General features: G+C 42.5%; 1 protein-coding gene across 1 annotated transcript in view; it reads right to left on the bottom strand.

The window, feature by feature from the left end:
- Positions 1-9,026: 9,026 nt before the first annotated feature.
- Positions 9,027-12,259, bottom strand: part of PHACTR2 (phosphatase and actin regulator 2) — a 145,125-nt gene continuing 141,892 nt past the window's right edge. Inside the window, exon 13 of the mRNA XM_054399294.1 lies at positions 9,027-12,089. Within this exon, the coding sequence (XP_054255269.1) occupies positions 12,074-12,089 (16 nt within the window). The 3' untranslated portion in view covers positions 9,027-12,073. The remainder of the gene's footprint in view (positions 12,090-12,259) is intronic.

Genomic DNA, 12,259 nt, shown 5'->3' with positions numbered 1-12,259 from the left:
GAAGCCGAGAAGGAGAGCTGCCGCCCCCACACCCTGTCCCTCGCGGTGGGGCTGAAAGCACACACCTCGGGACGCAGCTCAGCTGCTCCCGGGAGCCCGGGCTGCCCAGGCCGCTGAGGAGGCAGGCCACCGCTCAGAGCGGCTGCTCCCAGGCACGCCTCCCTGTCGCCACCACCTCCCATTCCCTGCCGCCGGTCCAGAGCTGCCGGGGCAGATCCCACGAACCGAGCTGGGTCTGGAAAAGCTTTCGGACAGCCCAGCAAGCAAGGCGCTCAACGTGCCGTTTCTCCCCTCCGAACCGCGCTACGGAAACGGCCCGATTCCAACCCAAACGCTGGGGAAGAACGGCCGGCCGGCCGCCCCCCCTGCACCTCACCATGGCGCCAGAGCAGATCGGACAGCAAACGCTGCAACAACCACCGCCAGCACCCCGAACCGCGTCCGCTCTCACACCGGTTGAGCGTCAGCACCGCCCACCGGCGGCCTCCATCTTGGGGCAAACCAACGATCAACAGGGGGATGCCGATAGACTGCCAGTTCGTAACAGGGAGGGGGTTTCCCCAGTTAAAAAAAAAAAGACAAGAGTTTTCTAAGACTTAAGTAGTATTTTAATTAAAGTGAAGAGCTATGAACGCAAGCTGCGTATTTCCTCCCATCTTCCAGAAGCACACGTTGCTTCTCCTCCCGAACTAGCGCACAGTATTTCTGCCTGCCAGCCGGCCCACAACGCCCGAGGCCGAAAGGCCATGCGCTTGCGCAGTCGTCCGGCTCGCCCTCGCCGGGCGGGGCTGGCTGCAGGGAAACGCGGCCTTGGGAGCCGGGCTCTGCCCCCTGCTTTCGCCCCGAACACGTCCTCGTGGAGCACCGCGCAGGAGAGGCGGAGCGCCCGTTGGGGGCTGGGTATCTGAGGGGGCTGGGTATCTGAGAGGGCGGGGCATCTGAGGGGGCTGGGTATCTGAGGGGGCCGGGTATCTGAAGGGGCTGGGCATGTGAGAGGGCTGGGCATGTGAGGGGGCTGGGCATGTGAGGGGGCTGGGCATGTGAGAGGGCTGGGCATGTGAGGGGCTGGGCATGTGAGGGGGCTGGGTATCTGAGGGGGCTGGGTATCTGAGTGAGCTGGGCATGTGAGAGGGCTGGGCATGTGAGGGGGCTGGGTATCTGAGTGAGCTGGGCATGTGAGAGGGCTGGGCATGTGAGGGGGCTGGGTATCTGAGGGGGCTGGGTATCTGAGTGAGCTGGGCATGTGAGAGGGCTGGGCATATAAGGGGCTGGGCATGTGAGGGGGCTGGGTATCTGAGTGAGCTGGGCATGTGAGAGGGCTGGGCATGTGAGGGGGCTGGGCACGTGAGGGGGCTGGGTATCTGAGTGAGCTGGGCATGTGAGAGGGCTGGGCATATAAGGGGCTGGGCATGTGAGGGGGCTGGGTATCTGAGTGAGCTGGGCATGTGAGAGGGCTGGGCATGTGAGGGGGCTGGGCACGTGAGGGGGCTGGGCATATGAGGGGCTGGGCATGTGAGGGGGCTGGGTATCTGAGGGGGCTGGGTATCTGAGGGGGCTGGGCATGTGAGGGGGCTGGGTATGGGAGGAGGCTGGGTATCTGAGGGGGCTGGGTATCTGAGGGGGCGGGGCATCTGAGGGGGCTGGGTATCTGAGGGGGCTGGGTATCTGAAGGGGCTGGGCATGTGAGAGGGCAGGGCATGTGAGGGGGCTGGGCATGTGAGAGGGCTGGGCATGTGAGGGGCTGGGCATGTGAGGGGGCTGGGCATGTGAGGGGGCTGGGTATCTGAGGGTCTGCGTATCTGAGGGGGCTGGGCATGTGAGGGGGCTGGGCGGGGCCTCAGCAGGCCCGGGATTGTGGTCCGTTGTAGCCGGGGCAGGCTCAGGGCGCTCTGGGAGGGATCGGTTTTGTCTGTGAGCAGGAAAAGGGAGGGCGGGAGCATCTTCAGGAGTCGTGAGGCAGTGCTGGCCTGTCTGAAGGGAAAAGAAGGCATCTCCGGGAGCTTGCGGTTGTGTACTTTCTAGTTGTCTCCTTCGTCTCCCAACCTGTTACCCTTTCTGCCTACTACTGTCTCAGTCTCGCCTCCTGCTTGCCTTCTCCTGGCGGAGCCGCCAAGTGCTGCGCCCGCGCTGCGTGGCTCGCTTTGAGGCGGTGGCCCCTGAGAGCAAGGCGAAAGGCGTCCCCAGGCTCCGCGCACGGAGAATCCCAGCGCGTCCCGCAGCGCCCAGACTTGCAGCATGGCAAGGACAGCGGGTTGCGTGGCAGACATTAATCATTTCAGTTACTGCACTAAGCGCTCAAACGCTACAGTAAAATAGAATAAACTTACAAAGAACCCGTATGAGACAGCACAGCAGTACTCCTGTGGCCCTGCAGGAAGGGCTTCCTCAACTAGCTGTGCTGCAGGGCAATCTGACACACACCTCTGCAGTCTGGCTCTGCACACGTTCATATTCAGTCTGAATTTGAAGGCTCGTGCAAATATTTAAAGGTGTTAATAGTGTTTCATCATGTATGAGTTTCATTTCTTGTGATACGACACTCTAGCTGTAAAAAACATACCTGTGCCATGTGGCATGCTTGTGTACAAACACGCAGACACACATGTACATGCCCTTTACCAAGAAAGGAATTGGTATTTTAGGAATTAAAATTTAAAACCACTTTGTTACATTAAAAAACAAACAAAAAAAGGTGTAAAACACAGAAGAGAGCAACTTCTTCCATGTGCATGCAGACAATAACATCTATGGAAGTGTTACTGAAAATTAAAAAATAATTATCTGCATGTTAAGTGTGTATCTGTCTGCAGCTAAATAGACATCTATACCTTAAAATACCAGTTTTAATTATATTTGAATAGATTTCATTGCTTTTCAGTAGGTGTCACCAAAGCTCCAAGAGCTCAGAATCTCACTTTTCTGGCTATTTTCAGAAGTTTTGAATCTTTACCTCAAGTTTCATCCCTTTACTTATTGGGATTTGCTCCGTCAGTTGAAATGACTCCCTTATTCAGAGGATTCAAAACTTCCCTGTATATACCTGCACAAAAGCTAGATTTTCCTTTCTGCTTCATAAAAGTACATGATATCTGAGTGCTGTCAGCCATCTGAAGGCTGTAGTACACTTCGCTACAGGAAAGTCAGCAACCCTTTGACTCCATGTGAGTGGCTTTTATGGGACTGCACCTAACAGGAGCAGCTCCCTATGGTATGCCTATACTGCAAATCCAGTGACAGGTGGGGTAGTAGGGGCAGCTTTTGACAAGAGCAGAATCACCCAACTATTAAAAATATAGTGTCTAGCATTTATCTGTGGGGTGGGTAATGATGTAGATTAGATTATTCTGATCCAGGTCCCTGAATTAGCTCTCATCCACAGAAATCCAGAGTACTTGTATGTAGACATGGTAACAGGATTACATCTGTCAATCCCCTAAACCCAGTGACCCCCCTACCTAATAGTGGCAGTACTGTCATTTCATATATACCAAATCCTGTCTAGGAACATCATGGAAGACTGGAAGGATGAAAAACTAGCCTTTGCTCTCAGCTTTATTGATAATCATCTGCTTCATATGTGTAAGTTAAATTTACCTGCTCAGCTTTTTAATTTTCAGTGTTGTTTGTCTTGCTTTAACTCACATCCGCACCCTGTATTTCCTGTTTAGAGTCTAAGCATTTAGGGGAAAGGACCTATATTATATATCAACACTATGATTAAAACAACAGGCTGCCTTATCACAGAAGACTGATGATGTATGCCAACAGTAATAGATCTGGAGATTAGTTTTAAGATTGGGGGGATTAGTAATAATAGGCATCACATTGCTGCCTTTGTTGATACCTTAGGGTGTGTCATCTCTCTCCAACTGATTTATGATATATCAACATTTAGTATCACATGTATGTGAAATGTGCAAGAAGAATCTTTCAAATGGAGACTTCACTTAAGCTTCTAATTTCATCTAAGCCTTAGAAGGCTATTTATCCCACTGTACTCTCTCATTGCATTCTCTTCTAAGATATCTTGCAGTTTAAATTCAGCAAAGAGCATCTAAAGAGACTGAGAAGAAAAGCAGTCAGGTCACTAGGCACTTGGCTTATGCTTATGGAAGAAGAATGGTCAGTATTGGAATGGTCGTGCTGTCAATGCAGCCAGCAGAAAAATAATCTGGAAGCACATATATCCTTAACATCACAGAATTGTCAGGGTTGGAAGAAACCTCAAAGATCATCCAGTTCCAAGCCCCCTGCCATGGGCAGGGACACCTCCCACTAGATCAGGTTGCCCAGAGCCATGTCCAACCTGGCCTTAAAAACCTCCAGGGATGTGGCTTCCAGTTCCAAGCCCCCTGCCATGGGCAGGGACACCTCCCACTAGATCAGGTTGCCCAGAGCCATGTCCAACCTGGCCTTAAAAACCTCCAGGGATGTGGCTTCCACCTGCTTCCCTGGGCAACCTGTTCCAGTGTCTCACCACCTTTATGTCATGTGAAGAACATTTTCCTAATACCCAGTCTGAATCTACCCACTTGTAGTTTTGCTCTGTAATCAACATAATCAACAAGTTGCCTTCCACATGAGGAATTTTATGCCAATAATTTTCCCCTTATTTCTTTTAAAGCAGAAGTTATTACAAAGCAACTAAAAAGCAAAAGTTAATTGTCAGTCACTTTGTAATGTTAAAAGATTGGCAGACATACCACAGACTAGGCTGAATCCTCTGCTGTGCAGGTCAGTTTTGTCCATGTGCAGTAGGTGTAATTGTGGTGCAGATCTGCTGTTAATAGAACTGAATCTGGTGAAAACCACTCCTTGCCGATAAAAACAATCTGGGAAACTGGGAGCGTAAATGAGGTCTTTGAACCATTGAGCTGCAACACTAACTTTGTGTTTTTAAAATAAATATCATGTCATGTATTCTCTGCATGAATACATCACCTAGAAGAGAGCTACTAGGGATGTTTGAAGGGCTCCCAAAATTCAAAGAGAAGTTTTATCTTATTTCCATGCAGAGGGACTTTTAATTCATTCTCTGGAGGCCACTTTCCAACAAGTAACAGCTCTCTGAAGTTAAATCTGTTATACATGCCCCTGCGTTTGCTAAAGGCTTAAGAACAAGGTAATTTCTGTAAAGATTTTTGGAACAAGTTTATCGAATTAATTTTCTTCATTTTATATGTATAAATGTTTTTTTTTAAATTCATATATATATATGTAATTCAAAGAGCACTTGGAATTGTGCACAACAGAATATCCTACAGTATCATACAACTAGGCAACACACTTTTTCTAATGCTTGTTAAATAAAAACACTATAAAAGAATCATAATATGTGTATTGTCTAAAAAAGATAATACATACTCTATTTTTCAGATGACAATATTGGAATCTATTTGTGTATGTGTGTATATATATGTTTAGGTATGTACTACAGTACAGATAAAAGCCCAAGAAGCAGCTAGCATTAATTTGTAACAATTCCAGTTATTTGCATTCACAGATATTAACACACCTGTGTAAAATGCAAAAGTCAATTAGTTCATTTGGTAACTGCTATATAAAATACACAATGTATAAGATGAAAAGTTATTGCTGTTGATTTTCTGCAGCCTCACATCTTTTGGAAGTCAGTAAACACGTGGAAAGTAGATTTTAAAATGCCAGCAATTCCAAGCTGATAATGTTTCAAATATTTTTTTATAGTTACCAATAACCACTCAGCATGATGGACAATGGGAAACCAAGCCTTGAATTTTATTTGCCGTATTTTATTTATAAATAGGAACATTTAGTGAAATTTAAGAAAGTTACTTTGAGCAGAGGTTGTTTCTATTTTTAATTAACTTAATACAAAACAATTAATTCTAAGAATTGGCCCAGTGCCTCTGTATTGGCAATGCTCTCCATTATGTGCTGCAAAATTTTAATTTCAATGAATTCACATGAAAAAATTATTTTAGGTGATTGTGGCCTGCTTATTGTATATTCAGCAGTTAAGAACCTCCTGCCTTTACTGGATGCTCATAAGATCCTATTGGAGCTTAACCACTTGCACTGGTGTGGACGGATTATCAAGCTCTCCTTACTAGAGTCATGTTTCAGAGGCATCCTTGCAGACTTGATTGGAAGAGGCAAGAGCAAGGATTCCTACTACTGGGTAGTACCTTGTCCCCACCTTGCCCCCAGCCTATGGCAGCTCTGCCAGAGAAAAACATTCTTGAATGCCCAATGTTTAAGGTACAGTTGGATCTACAAAGCATGGCATAATAATATTGCCATAATTTACTCTTTGAGCAATTGTTCAATATATTGCTGAGAAGGGTGTGAACTTCTTAGCTCCTGAGAGTAGAGCAATCCAGGCTGCAGCATTCTTTTACCTCTCCTAGGTTTGCAGCCTGGTTGTAAATGTAATTATATTTCTCTTTCAGAGGAAAAAACAGACCAAATTTTATGAGCTATTTAAATGGTTGCAGGCAATTAGCATGTGCCATCTCCCCAACCTTCCCACCTCTACTCGTAACTTCTTGTTTCAAATCACATCTGCTAAAATAATTGTCCAAAACACATTACTTAATTTCAAAATTTATACAAGTTTACAAATCAGTATTTCACCATACAAAGCAGTGAAAGAGAATAAATGGTCATCAACATTTTACTGTAAGAATGTTCAAATACAGTGAAACTTGACAGTATTGCAAGACTTTTTAATGTAAAGAATTAATGATTTAACAAGGAGATACAGAGAATACTGCTACTTTCTTTGTTCCTATCCAATGCAATATTTGGCTTCTGGAAAATAATACAATGTTGGCAGAATGGTACATTGAAATCCTGAAACAAGATGGGAACACTGATAAAGTGAAACAAAGCCTTACTAATCATTAATAAATAGAATCTTGACAAAACATTACAGTGAAACATGTTATTTTTCACTCCATTTCTCCCTTTCTTTATCTACATACAATTCCTTAAGAGTGGGTTTTTTTGTTTTGATTTGGGTTTTTTTGTTCTGTTTTGATTGTGGGGTTGTTTTTTTGTTGTTGTTTTGGGGTTTTTTAGCTGTTATATTGAAACTTTAAGTTATTCTGGGGAATGATTTTTTCTTCTAATTTGATCCTCAAAATATTTTAGTATCAACTCAATAAAAAAATTCAGAATTTTTTTTTTTTCTCTCTGTTCATCAAAGGCTAGGTCCCAAGCATTGAGCCTTGCACTGAGCTTTGTACAGTAAGGACAAAGGTCACAACAATAATGGAAGTAAATGTGGGAGCTCCTGAAGACAGGAGGCAACTTTATTCTATTTTTTCACCCTGAGTATGTCTTTTAGTTTACAGCAGTGGCACAGGTCTTCATTCCTCCAGATGCAAATAAAAATAGATGACATGAAAGCATTAAAAGACAGTTGTGTTATACCTGACAATTTAATGCAAATGTAGGTTTTGTTTATGCTGTAATTGAAGAATTAACAGACCTTTTGATATTGACTCAGATTCTAGGCTCTACTTAGGATGCCAGCAGTGCTCTGCCAGACCTCTCCTACTGGTGCAGTCTGCCAGGTACCCAGCATGGCTCTCCCTGTGCTGGCTCCAACCCACTGCCATGCTGGTGAGAGGATTTCAGTTCATTCTCAGGCTGCCAGATTACACAAGACACTTTTAGTCTGTCCTGTCTGGATCTTCCTCCCCTTTTATGATGATACAAAATTGTGGCTCAGACTAAATTTATACTCAGGTTAAGTGACAGGTATTTTGAAACAAATTCTTAGACACAGCTCTGATACTAGTCACAGATCTGGGTTTGAAGCATCTTGCCTGAAATCAAAACGTGTCTCACCTGGAAGAACGGGTTTGATTTCTTCAGTATCAGGGGCAGCTCAATCCCTTTGGTGTTAATCTGATACAGTTCATCCACGGCAACACGGAGGCTGTGGTGTTTCTCTAGAAGCTACTCAGTGTAGCTGAAGCAGAGGGTGGAGCTTCCCGGCCCCACACCACACCACAGGTCATTCCACCACAGCAAGGGGCACACACCACTGTTAAACCCCACAAATACAGTCTTGTAGAACTACAAATGGCTGCAAATACTTTCACTGATTTTGAAGAGATGCAGCTCCTGGTCCTACTGTGTTTCAAATCATGAACTGAAATAGTATTCACCTTAAATAATTGTTAGAATTTACACACAATCACAGAATCTACCTTAATAGAATTTAGCTTAAATTGTTGTATTGTGTTTTTTTTTTCACTCATTCAGTCAACATATATATCACAATTTGAGGAAATTCAGATACACTATTTTTCATTTGAAACAACTAATTTCAGTTATAAAGATTAGTATGTATTACCTGAAAGAAGAGAAAGATGAGAGACCGTCCAGAACCGCTTCAATTTGTTATTGTGAAGAAGAAATTAGGATCTGATTAAACATCCATTCTTCGGCACCCACAGCAACATTTTGTGATACAGGATCCTACTGATAATTGTGATGATATATGAGGCAATTTCAGAAACCACTACTTCAGGCTACTCATTTTCTTTCTGTGTCAACATCTCAGTTAGTATCTGACTTTGTGGAACATAGATATGTGTGTAAGGTTTGTCTTAAGTCGTGGGTGACATTTAAATGATTTGTCCAACTTGATATAAATGAAAAACATTGATCTGTTTAATCCAGCTGGACTGTACTATGCATTTCATGGAAAGTGTTCTTTTTTTTCTTTGACTTTTTAAACTTCCCCCCCCCACCCCCCTTTCTTCCATCAAGGATTACACACTCAGGATTTTCTCGGAATATATCCTGATTTATCCCTTCTAACAGGCATGCAGCATCATAGACAGTTACGTGATGTATTAATTCCAATCGGCTGTTGTAGCAACTTGAAGACTTTTGAAATCATCAATACACAGGACTGGGATATAGAGCAGAAACCATCTTCAGGCAGCTCAATAAGGTAAAGCAAACTTGCTTCACTGCACATAATGACATACCACAAAGTCTTGTTATCTTTTATTGCAAGGATAACACTTTACAGCTGTCATTTCTCTACCAGTTGATATTTAGAATATAAAAATAGTATATACAATTTGAAGTCTTTGTGTGGGTACAATACACAATGGATAGTTTATAATTCTAATTCTTCAAGTATACTATGCTTTTACATAAGTTCCAATAAGGGCAACATTTTTTGTCCAGTTACATAAATTTGCTTAAGTAGTTTGCTGAATTGTGGGCCAAAGGTTGCATCTGATTTTTTGTCATCAAAATACTAAGTAATTACAGTAAAATTAAAGATCAGCTCAGCATCTCTATCCAGGCTAGGAATGGCTTGTAGTAAATACTTCAAAAACCTGCCCAAACCCAGAAGGAGGATAGGGAAAGCCTACGTGATACCTCACCTACATATCCTCATGTATTATGGCAAAATGCAGCTTGAGGAAGTCCAGGCCTCATCTTTAACTCTTAAAATGAGAAGATGGCACGTATATTTCCATCCATGCTCCAGGTCCATGTCTAGGATAGAAGAGTGTCTTCTTGCAAAGTCAATCCAGTCACTGCATCCTAAGAGTTTAACAAGCTTTAGCTTGCTTGTGTAACTTGTACATACCCCAGCACATCAGTGGAGCTACTGGCTTATATAAAGTTTATATAGTCTGACTTTACCTTTGTCCAAGTTATTCTGTCTGTGCAACATCTTCTTTTTGTCTCTAGAATCTTGGCTATTATCAAATGTTTCAAAGTTATTAAGGCAACACTGAGGTCCATTTAATTGTTCCACTTGCTTCGTTTGAACAAATACTGTGTTTTATACTTCAAAGTCAACATAGTAGACCTTCATAAAATTTTGGACACACATTTCTAAATCTGGCAACAAGAAGTTTAAGCAGGATAACTATTGTATTAAGTGCTAGTGTAAGTTTTAAGTTTGCACTTCAAATTCTAAAAATGCAAATTAGGATTGTACCAGAACTGCTGACAAGCCTTAACTCTAATGGCCTGATCTTTCCTGAACAATTTAGTGCCAAAGAATACATTTTCCCTGCTTGCTTGATGTGGTGTTTCTATATTTATAAAATGATGGGCCTCACAGGAGCTTAAGTTTTCTGCAAATGGATTACTAATGGCTCTTATTGATTCCATTCAAACAGGAAGATGCTGCTTCCTTTTCTTTGCTACAAGTATGTAGATGGTTACTTTATTTAGTTGCTGATATCTTACGGCCTGTACATGATTAGATTTTTACTAAAATGTAAGTGATTCTAACAATCATATAAATCTATATAGTTTAAAAAACCTTGGTCAATCTCTTAAAAAAATTATAGAGTGCCAGCTGTTGGAAAATACTCTCCTACTACTAGAAATGCTCTTTACTAAAACAATCCACCTCATTTATGCAAACCTGGTCTTACTGTAAATATCAGTATGGAGGGAGATCTAATTTTAGCCACCAAACTGCCTTCCTGACTTTAGACTGACAACTGAAACAACCTTCACTTTTATAAACTACAATAACCTATTGCAGGTTCTGAGGTAAAAATCACATCCACGCAGACCTTTTATTGCCTGAAAAAGAAATACTTACACTTCTTAATTAAAAACTAAACAGGGCGCATAAAAGACAAAAATAAATTGTAATATGTACACACATTAGAAAGGATAAATAGCAAATATACTGTAATACTGCATTAAATGTATGCATATGTGAATCCCAGACCCCCCAAACGCTGTGTACATTAATTCAAAGGATAAATAAGTGCTAATATAAGACAGAGAATTTCTTAGTGTAAACAACGCCACAGGCTTTTTAATAGGCCTTTGGGCCAACTTACAAAAACCATGTATTGCCTTTCACACTTCATACCACTTAAGTTTAGTAGTACTGTATTCACATGTACAATTTCAAGATAGTATAAAAAATCATGAATCTAAGAACCATTCTTCACACTCAACAAAAACAGGCTACAGACACTCTTAAGGATTTTTCATTCACTTTTACAGGGCTGCTGGCTGAAGACATACTGATTAATTTGGGAGGTCTTCCTCAGAGCAGTGCAAGAGTCCTTCAGCATGAAAGGTCGTATTAATAATTACTGCCCACTAGTAAAGACTTTTGTGCCTAATTTCAGTTCTGATTTTGGATTCAGACTAGTATGATGTCAAATTTGTCACCACTGCCTGCCACAGGTGAGAAAGAATGGCCTTTGTTTTGAATGGCAAGTGGCAGACAGCAAGGAGTGTTTCTACACATCAAGCATTCAGTTGCATTCATAGTGTCACATTATTTGTCCTTCAAATCCTGTTTATGTATTTCTGAGGATCCAGAATATGTCAACATTAAAAATTAAAAAATACAAGGCTTACTCTGCGTGAATGTTCAATGTCTTTTTCTTGAAGCATGCTCATCAGGATTTAAAAGACAGCTGAGTTCTACTAGGACTAATTTCTGGCAACTGCATTTACTGGCAACAGAGGAAATTACAGTTCTTCACTAAAGTATTGATGACATGAAGACTTGTGGCTTGCTGTCTTTCTAGACAGGCTGAGGCCACTAAAAACAATACATGCACACTTAGTTTTTAAAAGAAAAACATTCCTCCCACTGGCCAAGTGTGTTGTTAATCAGTCCCACTTGTTCCACTTTTCTCTGTGGACTGACAAGGAAAGTCTCTCTTCCCCCACGCTCTCTCAGACCTTTTCACCCTCTCCCTTCTCAGTTACCCTCAGTCACAACCCCGTGCAGTCTGATGAGTTCCTGGTAACAGGCTCTCAAGCGATTGTCTTCAGCACTTCCTGACCTGTGGAGCTCCGATGGAGAAGTCCAGTGACTCATCTGTGTGGGCTAGTCACAGAACTGTGGTCTTTCTTAACACTGACAAAAACTTCATGTAGGTTCTCCTCCTAGACAAATCAGTTGTCCATGGATAAAGATGAGGGCCCCATCTTTCTTTAACCTCAGGGTAAGCTCTAGCACACACTCATACTCAGTCAAATTCCAGTGCAATCTCAGCTCTTCAGGACAAAGTGATTTCCCCAAAGAAAACTGTTACATGAAATATGTGATGTGGTCAAACAGTTATGGACGATGAAACCTGAAATGATAAAACATTACAAAAATTAGAATGATATTATTTCAGCTGACAGTGACACTGCTCTTCATCCTGCTCTCACAGCTCTTTACATTTATTGCCTAAACAGATTTATTCCTAATTTTCCTGGTCTGTGTAATTAGTGTCAGCCCTATTATCCCCCACTGCCCACC

The sequence above is a fragment of the Indicator indicator genome, chromosome 2 (assembly GCF_027791375.1).
Source record: "Indicator indicator isolate 239-I01 chromosome 2, UM_Iind_1.1, whole genome shotgun sequence".
NCBI lineage: Eukaryota > Metazoa > Chordata > Aves > Piciformes > Indicatoridae > Indicator > Indicator indicator.
This window is presented reverse-complemented; position numbering and strand designations above follow the sequence as displayed.